Source organism: Sceloporus undulatus, chromosome 1, assembly GCF_019175285.1.
Source record: "Sceloporus undulatus isolate JIND9_A2432 ecotype Alabama chromosome 1, SceUnd_v1.1, whole genome shotgun sequence".
In the NCBI taxonomy this organism is placed as follows: domain Eukaryota; kingdom Metazoa; phylum Chordata; class Lepidosauria; order Squamata; family Phrynosomatidae; genus Sceloporus; species Sceloporus undulatus.
Window position 1 is genome coordinate 166,610,318 of NC_056522.1, and position 17,204 is coordinate 166,627,521.

Sequence of the window (17,204 nt, forward strand, 5' to 3'; positions counted from 1 at the left end):
TTGAGGTTCCCTAATCACAAAAACAAGTTATCTATCACAATATCACAACTTAGGGCTCATCCTGCACTCTCTGTGCTATGACTGAAAACTGAGGGAAGGATTTCAGGAAAGACAATGCCTCCTGCCATTGCAATATTCACTGAGTTAGGTTGTAGAGCACCTGTTGTAGTCTCTGCTGCTGGGACTGAATTTATAGAGCTGCTTTTGTATTTCCAAGTGTAAACTTTGTAATTCAAGTCCCACTCTTTTGCGTCAGATGCAACATTCACGAATGGGGCCATTCATGGTGGGTCCTGAATCTTGCCTCTTCCTTCAAAACTCCAGCCTCATGTAGCAATCCACTAAAGGTGCTGCATCAATGTATATCTACGGTTCCCTTTGTTGTGAACAACTATTCCTTCATTTGACTATTTGGCAAACATCCTTAACCCCTGCCCAAAGTCTTAAACCACTGCCGTGCTCCAGCCTGAAGCTATGTGGCATCTGAGCTGTATCAGCTCCTGCTCCTCAACTGTGCTTGTGACAAGCATGATAAGGCTCAGCCTTAGAAGATCTAAACTGTTCAGTTTGGCTGCAGCCATAGAACAAACTCCACACCAATCTGGTTTATGACAGCTGAACGAAAATCGCCACTGATTTTTCATATATGCACTTACTCCCAGCCTGGAGGAAAAGTCCTGAAATGGTTAAAACATGTCAGCCCACCACCTGAGCTCTGAAATTTTGACCAACAGTTCTAAGGGACATCTTTCTTTTTAACCTTTGCACTAAAAAACAAGATACATGCCACACAATCAGCCCAGGGCATAGCCTAATGAGGATAAATTGTGCAATTATGGAGAAGAAAGAATGCAAACATGCATTAATGATTCAATCACTGCAATTTCCCAATAGCTGTACAAACCAAACAGGAAAATTTAGACATCAAAGAGAAAGAAAGTTCAACCTGCTCACAAAAAGGCTTGAGGTTATCTGAACCGGGAAGTATAGCAGCTTGTCTCTTTGTATCGTTCACACTTCTCAAAATCAAAGTTAAATCTCAAGAGGGAGATCGTGAGGAATGGAGGCAACTTGCGTGTTTAGCGGACTGCAAATGATGAGAATGCTTTTTAGAAGGTGTTCACCTTTTAAAGATACAGTAACATATTTGTTTTTCTGCTTTTTATTATGAATTTTACTGCAGTTTTATATTTATATCTGTATGTATTCTCCTACTTTTAGTAGGGTACCATGACCTTCATACCATTTATGAAAAGTCAGCATACAATTAAGGGTAATTCAAGGGTAATTCTAGCAATTCTAGTCTAACAAACATAGGGATGTTTCAGAAGAAAGAGAGAGACACACAAAGCAAAAGTATCAGAACAGAGTCAGTCTACCATACATTTTACCAGGTAAAAGTGAAAGGGGTAACATATGAAAACTAACAGAATTGTTTCTAATCATTAAAAGCACTTAGCAAGAGAATTAAAATATCCTGTACAAAATGCATAATCAAACCAAGCTAAATCCAGCTGCTAATACCACTAAAGGAGACCATTTGACAATATAAATTCAACTGTTTCTACAATTCTCCTTTAGATGTGAGTAACAAATTAATTTAATTCTTATTCCTGGAAGCAGGTAAGCTTTGTAAGAACTGAAAATAGGCCAAAGAGCCTGTATTTAATCCTTAAACACAATTTGTAGGTGATCCAGTTCACTTATATTATCTACACGCTCTTTAATGATTCCACATCTCCAGAAGTGTATGTTCACAAATAAGCTAAACCTATGTGCAATGGGAAAAAGTTCCTAGGGCACAGAACCAGAAGCAGCAGAAAATGTTAGGGAAAGAAGGATCTGGAGCATAAACTGATATAATAATAAAAAAACAAGCACCAGTACTTGCCCTCAGTTTATAAAAACAAGAAAAACAAGGAAAGCAACTGACTGTGCTGCCCTTCTGAGGATTAAATACCTTCAATGAAGCAAGAGCAGCACTACTTGGACCTCCTTTGTCAGAGGTTTTGAAACAGAACTGGATGGACCATCTGTTAATTTTAACATCTAACTGTACAACCCTCTTGATTAGGGATTCTCATCCTTTCATCCTCCAGCTCTTTGTACTTCAACTCCCAGAACTCCACCAGCACAGATTCTTAGAGCTGAAGTCCAAACATCTGGATGAAAAACACTGCTGTGATCTATGATTCTGAGAGGTGGGGTTTTTCCCCTCTTAGGAGAAAGAGGAGAAAAACCCCACCTTCAGAATATGAAAGTCCATACAGAAATGGGGAAAGGGGTTAGTGGTGAAAGCCCATCACTCTTATATGTCAGTGGTACCGGGACGAATGATCGCGTTACGAAATTCTTGGGTACGAAAGTTGCTTGGAAAAAATGTGGTAACGAAAGATTTTTCGGATGAAATTTTTGGGGTTTCAGGCTTTTGGCATGAAATTAAAAGCCGCGGCTTTCCAGGCGGTTTGGGTGGAATCTTTCGGGTTACGAACGGCGCGCGGACGATTAATGTACCGGGGTACCATGTACATCTCTTTCATTATTTTACTATGTGGTATTTGTTTTAACTTGTAAACCATCTTGGAGAAGATGGGATATAGATATAATCAGCTCTCTTATGATTCTGTATCCAGGATCCAACCACCTAAGCTTGAAAATATTCCAAAACAATTCCAAAAAGCAAGCTTGATTTTGTCATTTTATATAAGGAGTACAATGGATATAATGGGGCTTGAGCATCCATGGGTTTTGTATCTACAGGGTGTCCTGGAACCAACCCCCAGTGGATACCGAGGCTCAATGTAAAGTAAATATAATAATCAATTTCCACAAAACCAAACAAAATCTCCTACCATTCACTTTTGAGGTTATAGCTGATTAGAGCAGTGGTTATTTCTCCATAATAGCAATGATTAGTTTCTCCTTGTGCAATAGTATTGCATAATACAAGACAGATTCATAGTTAAATGATTCTGTACAAAACAAAGATGAGACCTGTATTTAAGATGATTCACTAAAGTTAATTTGGAACATGGTACTTGTAATATTACCTTTGTTGCTTCAACCCGTTTATTGCATGCTCCACATCGATATAGGTTGTCTCTCTCAAAATGTTCTTCTTCCACATACATGTTCCATAAGGCTTCCTCTAAACCAGACACATCCTTCACAGCAACTGTTAAATCAAGAATCCTCCTATAAAGTAGCAATGAAGGAGTGAGATGGAGGTTCTCTTTTTAAATATCAATCGAAGATTCACATCAAGATATGCAAACATTACAAAAATACACTCTTTTAAGGGCAACCATACTAGGAACATGGCACAGCTTTGGAACAAATCGGATACAAACCACCATTTGTAGCTGACATGATCCTCTGGCATGTTCCAAGTTGTCAATCCACTGTCTCCTCATTTGGTTGAAATGGGAAAGTAAAGCTAATGGAAGATTTTCTGTTTACATGCTTTTTGTAAAGATAACTCCATATGCAGTTCATTCAGTATTCTCATTAAAATTACCATATATACCCGACTATAAGTCAACCTCATGTATAAATCAAGGGTAGGTTTTGAGGCCAAAAATGGATTTTGATATGACCCATGATAAGTCGGGGTAAAACTTAGGGGCATTTAACAAAGGATCTAAAGGATTAAGCAGGAAACAATGTCAAACAAATTTACAAAATTCCAGCAGGCACAAATGTTTGGTTCATCCTAAAAGAGGATGGATAAGAGAATTGGGGGGGGGGGGCGTGGTCAATGCATCCAAGACAGATATGCTCTTGCTTCACCAGGGCATGGTCCTTTTAAATGAGGTTAAGGTTCAGTACTTACATTGACCATGGATAAATCGACTCAGGTTTTGGAGTCAATTTTTTGACTAAAATTTGACTTATGCATGAATATATACAGTGTTTGTGTCAGTGTCTATAGTTTAGCAATAAAGTCATATGTCAGACTGGAGAGCAAATTATGGAAAACTAATATATCTCTCCTCTCAATATTTTAAAAATTCTGAAATATTTACATATTAATTTATAATATGTTAATTAAATATAGCAGTACATTACAGCATGCTATTCTTGTCATTCTGCAATAAATGCTAGGGAATATGCTGACAAAAAACACTTAAAAATTATTAACATTTATTTCCGCCATGTGGCCTAAACTAGACGTCAAATGAAATTGTATAATTGTTGAAATATTTAGACAAATGTGACTGTTATTGGACTTAAGACAAGGATCATTTTCAAATATCTATACTAACTTTAATGTAGATGTTGTAGCTCTTAAGAGTTAAACCAGAGATAGTAAGTGTGGGAAGAGATAGGGGGGAGTGGAAATGTATGTTGTATAGTTATTGCATTTTATTGTTTTATAGTATATAAGTGTGATGATTGTGAGAAAATAAAAAATATGGGGGGGGGGAATAACAAATGTTATTTTCTGAACCTATGAGAGAAGTTTGTGTGCATTTTTAAAAATTAATACTGATTGCTTAATGCACAAGCTAGCTTGTGCTCAGCTCAGAAAAGGGACAATCAAAAGGTGGAAATGTGACTCACTTGTTGCAAATGGAAACCTCTGGTACATTTCAAATGATCAAAATCTATTCATGCTAGATCATGAAGTGACTCATGTGACAGAGCAACTATTTGAAGAGACTTTGATTAACATCTGATAATGTTTTAGAGCAATATTTGGGTAATCAAACTTAAAGAGACATAGCCTGTCAGAAGCCAAATAAGCTGCTCGAGTCAGTGGGTATGGGTTCAATGATGCATGGTCCTAGAATCCGAGCCACCAAAGCTGCATCCAGTCCTTAGGGCTGAGCGGGTTGGTGCAACTTCTGGACTCTTAGGACACATGCATCATGAACCATACCTCACTGTGACTGAAGAGCTTTATTTTGGCTGTCTGTAACGGCCACATGGTATATTTTTACAGGTACACCTTACTTGATAGTCCGAGGGAAATCAACTGTTTCATTTGCTAAGGATTTACCTGCCTCTCACTGACATTCTTGCACTCTTTGCAGACAATCTGATTAACAACTGTCCCATGGTACCGTGGTTTATAAGATTATGGCCAGAAGTTCACAGGGAGGTTTCTAAAGCACTGAACAGAATCCGATTAACTCCTGCCACATCATGTTGTCTTTCCTGAGAAAGAAAAGCAAACAACTTTATTGCTTTAAAATAAATTTTGAATGAAATGTTGAGAAGAAGATATACATTTATGTAACACAAGAAATCCTGTGAGCATTGCTATATTGTACCTCATTACTATTCCATCCAAGCTGTCAGTGAGGTCTGTTGTGGATGCAGCATGCTGATCTAAGAGCAAACGTGGGCAAACAATCTTTGCGCTGTAGGGGATTATTCAACCTAAACAAAAATGACAGCATACTTTAAAATACTCCTTTCAACATGAAACAACATTTAAGTAAGCAGAAACTAATCAACAAACCCCAGAAATGTAGTGCATAATCCAAACAAAAGTAGATACTTTAAAATTCCATTTTTTTAATGGGAATGTATAATGATGGCTCATCTCTTCCCATTAGACTGAAGTCAGTTGTTTGATTTTGATCAGATCACACATTTAGTGAACTTTCTTTGTTAATGTCTACTATCAAGTGAAAAATTCTCATCATTAAAAATTGGCCATTTATAACAAACAGATTCTGTATGTTTGTTGCATTATTTTAGTCAATGTGATATTCCTCCCCTCCTCTTTTTGTCTTATTCCTGTTTATTCTTAGGGATTTAGATTATATATTTTTTAAAAAGAAAGAAAAAGTCTCATCCAAAAACAGCTTCCACACAAAAAAATAGTACCACCTATGGTCCATTGAAATCCCTCCACACAGCAGTTACTACACACAAAGGTCTCCATGTGATTTGTCACTGTCATACCCTTTCTATCTGCTGCAAACCACCAAGAGCACACAGGTAAGCTTCAGACAGCTGCCAGACCACACGCTGGCACCTTGTAACACATTTTCTCTTTCAAGCCTAGATTTTAGAGGCTGCAGTAAGTTCCTCCTAGTCCCTGTCTACCTCTAAATTTTCAAACATCACCATTGACTACTGTTTCTAAACAAGATTTCTATGCCCTCACTTTTTGGTCTGTTAATAAGTACTTCAATTCACGTATTGAACCCCCTCTCTTGTCTGTTACAATATAAGTTTAGGCACAGTCCATCATCTTTTTTTACTGTGCATTTTGTTATTTATAAACATTACTATTAACTATCTAGAGCCAGCATGGTCCAGTAGTTTCTGTACTGGGCAAAGATGCTGAGAAACTAGGGTCTGGATCTTGATTCAGTGACAGAAACAAACTGGGGCAAGTCATACTCTCTCAGCCTCAGAAGAACATGAAGGCACAAGCAAAACTGCCTTTAACTAAATCTTGTCAAGAAAATCCTGTGAAAGGTTCCAGTTAGGGTTTCCATAAGTTAGAAGAAACTTTACGGCAGACATTAGTGGTCCAGATTTTAACGAGTTTATACAAAGTAACTACATCTCTAGCTCTCTTCTCAAAGTGTATCATGTGGAAAATAAAACGAATGGTTCAAAACAGAAAGATTACACCACTATAAATCCTTCAAATGCTCAATAGGTGGTTCTATGAACTACAGTGCGCCCTTTTTTACGCAGGGGATCTGTTCCGGACCCCCCAGGTTAAAAAAAACATGTATGCTTGAGCCTCATTGAAAGTAATGGGGTTCGTGCATGGGGCGGTGACATGGCAGCACGGCGGCGCATATGCGCCTCAGGCACACGCCCCATTCAACTAAATAGGATGTGCTGCCCCTTGCGCCCCACATGCTGAAAGCCACGTATAGTGCGTCCGCGTATAATACGGCCGCACTATATACTGAAAGCATTGCAGAAGTATTTATAATGAAAGATCTCTGTTCTGTTGTTCAGGTAAGCAGATAAAGTAAAATGCATTCCATGATAATAACATTTTAATTCTCTGTGTACTAGTTGAATCTGATAATATTTCAAGTACAACTCAACACCTTTGATTCAGGTTTATGGGTGTCCTCCAGAGAGCCAAGTTCTTCAGGGCCTATGGAAAACAGTGCTTCTGGAAAGATAAAGAGAAGTAACAATGATTTTCCAAGAGCGTTTCTGTGTTTAGCACTTCCTACTAATTTATCTATCAGAACAAGAGTGCACCCAGATATTATTCCAACTGTTATGTTTCAGTAATCAAAGCAACAATGTAATAAAAATGCAAACATAGAATATGCAATAAAAAAACATGTTTTAACTATTATAGTTCAATAGGGTAAGAATGGGCCCATACAGACAGGCCAAAATAAAGCTGCTTCAGATCACTTTGGAGGTATGCTGTTTAAATGATGCATGCATCCTAAGTGTCTGGAAGCTGCGCCAAAGCCACGCTCCTTAGGACTGGAGCATGGCTTTGGTGTGGCTTCTGGCCTCTTAGGACATATGCATCATTTAAACAGCATAACTCCAAAGTGATCCGAAGCAGCTTTATTTTGGCCTGTCTGTTTGGGGCCAATGTTTCTTTTAAAAGATTTGAAAGAAAATAAAAGGAATAGTTGATAAAAAACATGATATTTCAATATAATTTAACATAATGTTAAGGTGTACAACTGAGGTGAGGTGAGGGTGTTGATGTTGCCCAAGGTCAATCAACTGTGTATTAAGGAGCAGGAGCTTGTAATCGAATCTGAATAAAATGATGTAAGCTTTTGTATACACATGCCCATAGACTTCTATTCCATCACACAAAGTACATTAACATGCTATAAGAAGTGACAGATCCACATGAACCCTGGACCGTCATGAATGAACAGTGTGCCGGAGTGTGCTACTTGATTGGTCCTACTTGCTGCTGGAGCACTTAATCCGTTGAGCTTTGTTCCTCAATATCTAGCAGGAAGTTTTTTCTCACCTAACAAACCAGAGGAAGAAGCTAAAAAACAAACAAATCCTGGATTCATTCTCTGTTGATCTGGGAGGAAAGCAAACCAGAGACAGGAACTGCCCATATTCACAAGACAATCTATGGCAGTGGTTCCCAACCTGTGGGTCAGGACCCCTTTGGGGGTTGAACAACCCTTTCACAGGGGTCACCTAAGACCATCAGAAAACACATATTTGCATGTAGCAATGAAAATAATTGTATGGTTGGGGGTCGCCACAATATGAGGAACTGTATTAAAGGGTCGCGGCATTAGAAAGGTTGGGAACCACTGATCTATGGTTTCTCGTGTTGTGCGAATGTATCAAGTTTTATCTAAGAGTACATTTTCAGGTTATATAATTGTTAAACTTTATTATACTACAAGACTCCTTCTGTTCTTTGAGTTATTGATCTGGCATTTAAATACGTATGTATTAGAATTAACATGAATACTATACCTCTAAATTCTGGCGTGAAGAGCAGGGTTTGAAGTAGTGAATTAAGGTAGCATGTTCCACCCTGATTTTTTATTCCACTTAAATTGGTGTTTTCTCTAGGAAATGGTCGGTCAGCATCTTTGAGTTTCAGCTTAGTCTTCCCACACTGATTGTGCGACAGAACTGAGAAATCTTCATCAAATAAATCCCCAAACATTGTGAATTTGCAACACGGCCCTTTAAAAGAAAATATATATATATTTAAAATATATACTATTATTATTATTACTATTATTAATCTTTATTTATGAAGCGCTATAAATTTACACAGCGCTGTACATACAATCTTTTTAGTTAGATGGTTCCCTGCCCTCGGGCTTACAATCTAAAAAGACATGACACAAAAGGAGAAGGGAGGGGTGGAGGGGAAGAGGATGAGGTCCAGCAGTTCCTCTCTACCTCCAAGGCCTGGACCAAGGCAGATGGACTGGAGGGAGGGCTTGGCTTCATAATGGATGGTTAATCTTCTTCCAGAGAAAATACATACTCTCAATACTGCAGCATTTTGTCTTTTCATCAAATAGGTTATGCCTATAAAGGTAAAGGTAGTTCCTTGACATGAGTGTCTAGTTGTAACCGACTGTTGGGGATGGTGCTCATCTCCGTTTCTAAGCCGAAGAGTCAGCGTTGTCTGAAGACAACTCGGATGGTCATGCGGCCAGCATGACTAGACCAAATGCTGCTACTTTCCTATTTATCTATTTGCATTTGCATGCTTTCGAATTGCTAGACTGGCTGAAGTTGGTGCTAGTGACAGGAGCTCACCCCATCACGCAGCACTCGTGTCTTGAACTGCCAACCTTCCAGTCGTCAGAATTGGCATCTTAACCACTAAGCCACAGCATCCCTTGGTCATCTAGCCTTGGTATATGCCTATGCCATCGTAAAATGTACGATTTCCCCAGGACACTGAATCTTTAAACCCCCCGATTTTCCCGTGTGATAAAGTCCTCTGACAGAGAAGGTTAAATATCTCATAAAACTACAAATCCCAGAATTCTAATGGCAGTTAAGTGGTGTCAAACTGTAGTTTCTGCAGTGCAGATGTAGCCTGAAAGAATCTAAAACACTAATTATTGTGATACAGTGAAACCACTTTCTGTTTCTGACTGCCTCAGTTCTAACTAAAGATCAATATATCTAGAGCTGTATCATTTCAGACACTCATGCTTACTAGGGCATGGGAGTCTGTGGCAGGGACGTAGCCAGGATTTTGGGAAGGGGGGTTCCAGATTAAGTGCCACCATTATAATAGGGCTTGGGTGCGGCGGCGTGGTGGCACACACCATTCATTTTATCTAACTGAAGGGGGGGCAGACCCCAAGAACCCCCCCCCCCCCCTTGGCTATGTCCCTGTCTGTGGGCTGTACTCCAGAAAATAAACGAGGACCATTTTACCCTGTCCTTGCAAAGGGGGTGTCTTCCGTGGAGTAAAGGCTCCATCACAGGAATTCCTGCAAAATGGTCAGTCACATAGCCACAGAGGGACAGCCTTTGCATCCTAGGTAACAGTGAGCTCAGGAGTGCAGTAGTAGGGCTGCCAGACTGAAAACTGCAAAGGGCCCCTATAACTTTGGTGGCTGTGTAAAAAAGGGCCTAAAGACCCTAAAGGCACCAGATCCTGTCTGATCTTGGAAGCTATGCACTGTCAGCCCTAATTAGCAGCTGGATGGGAGACTGTGGTTAATATTTCAGAGGAAGGAACTAGCAAAATCACCTCTTGAGTATTCCTCACCTAAAAAAAACCCTCTGAAATCCATAGAATAGCCATTAAGTTGACAGGTAACTCGAAGACACATACACAGAGGAAAAGATTTCAGCAGGTGTTGCTGCTGAAACCAGGTAACACAACGAACTAACAAGTAATACCTTTTAAAATTCCTTCTTCCAAGCCACCATTAAAGTACAGGATATTGGGATGCCAGTAAGAAAACTGAAAAGAGTTCACAGATATGCTATTGGAAAAGATTGCTGAGGATACCATAGATGGCCAAGAAGACAAACAAATGGGTCCTTGAACACAGAATCATAGAATCAGAGAGATAGAAGGGACCACAAGGGCCATCCAGTCCAACCCCCTGCCATGCAGGAAATCACAGTCAAAGCATTCCTGACAGATGGTCATCTAGCCTCTGTTTGAAGATCTCCAAGGAAGGAGACTCCGCCACTCTCCAATGGAATGTGTTCCTCTGTCAAACAGCCCTTACTGTCAGGAAGTTCCTCCTAATGTTGAGGTGGAATCTCTTTTCCTGTAGCTTGCATCCATTGCTCCGGGTCCTGTTCTCTGGAGCAGAAGAAAACAAGTTTGCTCCCTCCTCAATGTGACACTCCTTCAGATATTTAAACAGGGCTATCATATCACCCCTTAACCTTCTTTTCTCCAGGCTAAACATCCCCAGCTCCCTGAGTCGTTCCTCATAGGGCATGGTTTCCAGACCCTTCACCATTTTGGTCACCCTCCTTTGGACACACTCCAGTTTCTCAACATCCTTTTTGAACTGTGCTGTCCAGAACTGGACACAATATTCCAGGTGGGGCCTGACCAAGGCAGAATAGAGTGGCACTATTACTTCTCTTGAGCTAGACACTATACTTTTATTGATGCTGCCTAGAATTGCATTGGTCTGAGCTCTCTCCTCTTCGCTTTTTTATTGTTAGTGTGATTTACCATGTTACTTGATTCTTACTGTTATTTGCTATGTATTTTTTACATATTGTATTATTATAAGCTGTTATTTTATAATTTTTGCTGCTTTTGATTTTAGAGTGTACGCTGTAGGCAGGTTTTATCTGTATCTTGGTTGATGACTATGTAAAGTGCTGTGTAAAGTTACAGCACTATATAAATAAACAATAATAATAATAATAATAATATGCCAAGGTGACAAGAGTGAGGTTGTACTTTGGCCACATCATGAGAAGGCACAACTCGTTGGAAAATATAATAATGCTAGGAAAGGTAGAGGAAAGTGGAAAGATGGCTAGACTCAGTTAAGGAGATCATGGGCAGTGGTTGACTAGAGAGGCTGTTTATAATAACAACAACAACAACAACAACAACAACAACACAGGGTGACCAGATGTCCTCACCGCAAATGAGGACAAGGGACCACAAAACAGAAGACGTTCCAGAAAAATGTAGGACATGACCAAACAAAAACCTAGAAAACCCATGCTCATATACAGGTACATTCATGCTTCTCAGGCCTGTCCCAAATATGGAGGGGGGCATTTTGGGGTTCCTCCTGGACAGAAGGCTGAAAGGTAGGTCATGTCCTAGAAAAGGAAGTCATCACGTCCCATTGCAACAACACCTTTAATGTAGAAGGGGGGACCTCAGCAGGTTGTTGTTTCAACCAGGTAAAAGTATGTAGAGAGATCTTGCAGCCCCTCTGAGGCTGACTGAAAGAAAGAAGTTGGCAGCATGAGGTTTCCTAGGCTAAAGTCTACTTCCTCAAATACACTGGCTCCAAATGCATCTGAGGAAGTAGACTGAAGTCAAATAATAATAATAATAATAATAATAATAATATGCATCTGAGGAAGTAGATTGGTATAATAATAATAATAATAATAATAAGCATCTGAGGAAGTAGACTGGTCTAATAATAATAATATGCGTCTGAGGAAGTAGATTGGTCTAATAATAATAATAATAATATGCATCTGAGGAAGTAGATTGAAGTCTAATAATAATAATAATAATAATATGCATCTGAGGAAGTAGACTGAAGTCTAATAATAATAATAATAATAATAATAATAATAATAATATGCATCTGAGGACGTGGACTGAAGCCTAGGAAAGCTCCTGCTGCCAACTTCTTTCTTCCAGTGAGTCTCAAAGGGGCTGCAAGATCTCTCTCTCTCCATGTACTCATTCAACAGACTAACAGGGCTATCTATATCTTTGGACTCAACTAGGTAAATCATTGGAAGGCACACAACCACAACAACCACAACCACACTTTTCCCTCTCCCCTCCGCCGCCCCTCTTTGGTAGACCCACCGCGGCCAAGAGGCTTCAGATACCCAACTCCTCCAGAACTAGGCCGCTTGGCTTCCTCTCTCTGGAGGCCCTTTGAACCGAAGAGGATGCTGGGAAATGTAGTCTTTCCTCCTCGAGCTGCGTCGCCTCTCAGAAAGAAAATGGCGGGCCGCAAAGGCTTCTGGTCTCTGTAGTCCTCCCCTCACGAGGCTGTACTGCTGCTCCTCAACCGTCCTCCTGTTCTTGAAGGAGGCGGATATAATAACACTATCATAATGAATTAACCATAATGAATGTTAGTCTGAGAAATTAGTGCGCAAAAGGGTTTCAGAGTACCTTTCAGACATTAGGTCCAAAACACACTGCAGGAATGATCCAGTTTGAGATCGCTTTAACTGCCCCCTGGCTCAGTGCTAGGGAGTCCTGGGAACTGTAGTTCATTATGGCACCTGAACTCTCTCTGACAGAGAAGGCTAAATGCTTCACAAAACTACAGTTCCCAGGATTCCCTAGCATTGAGCCAGGGCAGTTAAAGCATTCTCAAACTGGATCGTTTATTCTGCTGTGTATTTTTGGACCTTAGTCTCAAAGGTGCTCTGAGATCCTTTTGCACAACAAAACACACTACAGAAATAATCCAGTTTGAAACCACTTTAACTGCCCTGGCTCAATGCTAGGGAATCCTGGGAACTGTAGTTTTGTGAGACATTGAGCCTTCTCTGCCAGAAAGAACTCTGGTGCCACAATTAAAACTACAGTCCTCAGGATTCCCTAGCACTAAACCAGGACAGTTAAAGCGGTCTCAAACTGGATTATTTCTGCAGTGTGTTTTGGACCCCACTTTCCCAGACTAACATGTCTGTATTTTTGAGTCCTCCCTTCACTATTTCTCCTTTTCTTCCAAGAGTTGTTTTCCTAACAGAGTTGCATTTGCTTAATAAATGGTTCATTTGATAGTTTTATCATCTCCTGCCTCCTTCTAGAACTCGGGTTGAATATAGGAACTGAAACATTTTACAGCATCAGCCAAAGGTCACTGCTGTTCCCTTAAAGAACAAAGATTTACATGCAGGATCTAAAAACACATTGAAAGAAACTATAATTACTGTATATACTCATGCAAAAGTCTAGAAATTTTAGTTATAAAATATTGACCCCCCCCCCCAAACCTGGATCGACTTATCCACACGATCAATGTTAGTTCTGTACTTTAACTCCTATAAAAGAGAGGACTATCCCCTGGTGAAAGGCAAGAGCATAATCTCTCCTGGAAGCACTGATTTACTCCTACTCCAAGGTTCATCACACGGAGGTTTTTGCAGCTCGATCCAGGGTGTCTCCTCTTTCAGCTATGCAAATTCATGTTGTAATGTGAATGTTTTATCACACCTGGTTGCCCTTCCATTGCGGATTCACGAAAAGCGGAGCGAGCGCAAATTGTATTACCATACCGGTGCATACCATGGAGATTCAACGATTCGAATCGGCACCCTTGCGCATGCTTAGTGGGGGTCTGAACGCATCGTGACCTTTAGTTTCCGGGGTGAAAAGGGGTGCAAGTTCTTGTTCCCTGTTTCGCGTAATTGCGTGATTGCATGAATATTTGCCTCATGAATATTTCTGTGTCTTCTTCATCCCCATTTTTTATTTTCCCTTCCATTTCAGCAATTTCAACACACACATAGACAGACAGACAGATAGATAGATATACATATCTGTATATTCACATTCATGCACATACACACATGTATATAGTCCCCAAAAAATGAGTTGCCCTGAAAGTGAAAGGGCCACCAAAAGGAAATGGGAGGAAATTGCAGCGCCGTGTCATGGGAAATTTGCAACCCGGGGAGGTTGCGGTGGTGTACCAGAGCAGAAGCAAAGTTGCATTCCACACCAGAACAATTCAGAGTGAAATCAAAGTGAGCTTAGAAGCGAATTCTGTGAATTCACTTTTTTCCGAATTCATCAAAATGAGGAGTCACTTTGGATTCACTGCGGAAGCACCATGGAAGGAGCCCCCATAGAAAGGAATTGCATGTAATAACACATCACGTTATCGCATGAATTTGCATCGTTGGACCCGCAGTCACGTCGGATCTGAGCTGCGAAAAGCTGCAAAAACCTCTGTGTGATAAACACTTCAGTCTCATCCATCCAGCCTTTACTGTGAGCACAAACACACAAGTTAGGTCTGCTGGGATTTTGTAAATTCATAGACTCATAGAATTGTAGAGTTGGAAGAGACCATAAGGGCCATCCAGTCCAACCCCCTGCCATGCAGGAACTCTCAGTCAAAGCATCCCCAATAGATGGTCATCCAGCTTCTGCTTAAAGACCTCCAGAGGAGGAGACTCCACTACACTCCAAGGAAATGTGTTCCACTGTCGAACAGCCCTTACTTTCAGGAGGTTCCTCCTAATGTTGAGGTAGAATCTCTTTTCCTGCAGCTTGCATCCATTGTTCCGGGTCCTGTTCTCTGGAGCAGCAGAAAACAGGCTTGTTCCCTCCTCAATATGACATCCCTTCAAATATTTAAATAGGGCTATCATATCACCTCTTAACCTTCTCTTTTCCAGGCTAAACATCCCCAGCTCCCTAAGTCGTTCCTCATATAGGACATGGTTCCCAGCCCTTGACCATTTTAGTCACCCTCCTTTCTCCAGTTTCTCCACATCCTTTTTGAACTGTGATTCCCAGAACTGGACACAGTATTCCAGGTGGTGCCTGACCAAAGCAGAATACAGTGGCACTATTACTTCTCTTGATCTAGACACTATACTTTTATTGATGCAGCCTAAAATTGCAATGGCCTTTTTAGCTGCTGCATCACACTGTTGACTCATGTTCAACTTGTGGTCTACTTGGACTCTCAGATCCCTTTCACACGTAGTCTTGTTTAGCCAGGTGTCCCCCATCCTATATCTGTGCATTTCATTTTTCCGCCCTAAGTGCAATACCTTGCATTTCTTTGTTGAATTTCATTTTGTTAGCTTTGGCCCAGCTTTCTAGACTACTCAGGTCGTTTTGAATTTTGATCCTTTCCTCTGGAGCATTAGCTATTCCTCCTAATTTGGTGTCATCTGCAAATTTGATAAGTATGCCCCCTACTCTGTCATCCAAGTAATTGATAAATTCTTTAGCATTGCTTTCCTTTGCTTCATCCTTTAGATATTTTGTTACACGCTCCTAGGTTTTACCCTCGACTTATCCACGGGTCATATCAAAATCCATAATTTTGGCCCCAAAACCTGCCAAAGTGGAATGAGAAAACAAAGTGGAGGTGAAAACAAAGAAGAGGGGCTCAAATAGTTAATAAGTCTCTACTGAAACACTGCACCAAAATCACCACTGTCTTACCTGTTTAGAATCCCAGCTGTTCGACACAACTTTCTCCATTTGATGTACCAACTAGCTTTGGAATTAATAAGGCATAGCAATGTGTTCCAGAATATAAACCTCTTTCTTAACAAATCATATGAAACTGTCCTCAGTGCTGTGATGGCAGAAAATACCCCCTGACATTGTTAAAATTGTTCTGATGTCTTGATGCAATTTTTTTCCTCACTCAAAAGAAAGTTTCGTTAGAGTTCATGTTGAATATAATATATTTTTTTTCTGTATAACTGTTCTTAAAGTCCAAGGATTTTCGGTTAGGTTGCATAGGCTTCTAAAGGTATGTTGTATCAAAGCACACTATGTATACAAATCACAATCACATGCTACTGTATGTGGAAACTTTATCCCCATCACTAAGAAAGACTACAAAGACCCATAGCTGCCCAATTGAAAATACATACAATACGATAAATCTTATTTTTCTTTGGCACAGATTAGCTGTCACACGTCCCTTGTGAGCCATAAAGCACAAATAAAGAGAAACTCGGTTGTCAATATATTATCGACAAATGGGATTATTCAGACCATGTATTGTATTGACTTTTTGTGGGTCATTGGCCATAATAAATCTCATTTCATTTCATTTCAGACCATGAAAAAAAAAAAAGGGATGAACATGGGATTAATGTCTGTTGTTCCCATGCATTTTGAATGAATCTGCTAAAGCTTTGGGCGGGGCCTACCCCAAAACCCACAGATAATTGATCTCGGGATTTTTATTGTTAGTTTTCCTAAAAGATATGCATTGTTGGCTGTGTGCATAACCAATGTGAATAGACCAGGGATATACTGGAATAAAACTCTTCATGCCTTGAATGTGTTTCAAATATATCCACATGATTGACTCCATAGTTATTTGCAGTGTTGATACGTGTGAGCAACAGAACTTGCAGAGATGTGGTTTTGACAAAAAATAATAATTGTGAACAACAAAACTGGAATGCCTGAGATTATTTGCATAGTTGTGCTAACAAAAACATTTGAATAATCCCAAAGGCAACTTGAAAACTGCAGCTAATGGAAAATGCAACAGCTAGACTGCTGACATGACCACTATTCAAAAACTGAGTAACATTGGTTTTAAAGGAACGGCATTGGTTGCCAATACAGTTCTGGTCTGAATCCAAGATGCTGGTGATACCATGTTATTCCCTGAATGGCTTTGGATTTCAGCGTTTGAAGGAGAGTCTCTCTCTTTGGCCCTTATCAGACGAGTGTGGAACTGGGGGTCTTCTGCACTGGGCGGTTCGAATTCACGTTATTTCGCACAATACCATCATACCTGGGAGTCCTTCCGCATTGGCATGATTCAAATTGGCCAATCTGCATTCGCGCGAAGTGCATTCAGTGCAGAATGTTTTGTCACACT

At 40.1% G+C, this 17,204-nt stretch overlaps 1 protein-coding gene across 1 annotated transcript in view; it reads right to left on the reverse strand.

Moving 5' to 3' along the window:
- The window catches only part of USP40 (ubiquitin specific peptidase 40), a 64,675-nt gene extending 52,123 nt beyond the window's left edge, over window positions 1-12,552 (reverse strand). The window contains 3 exon segments of the mRNA XM_042480190.1: window positions 7,032-7,099; window positions 8,410-8,625; window positions 12,458-12,552. Coding sequence (XP_042336124.1) covers window positions 7,032-7,099; window positions 8,410-8,605 — 264 coding nt within the window. The 5' untranslated portion in view covers window positions 8,606-8,625; window positions 12,458-12,552.
- Window positions 12,553-17,204: the final 4,652 nt, after the last annotated feature.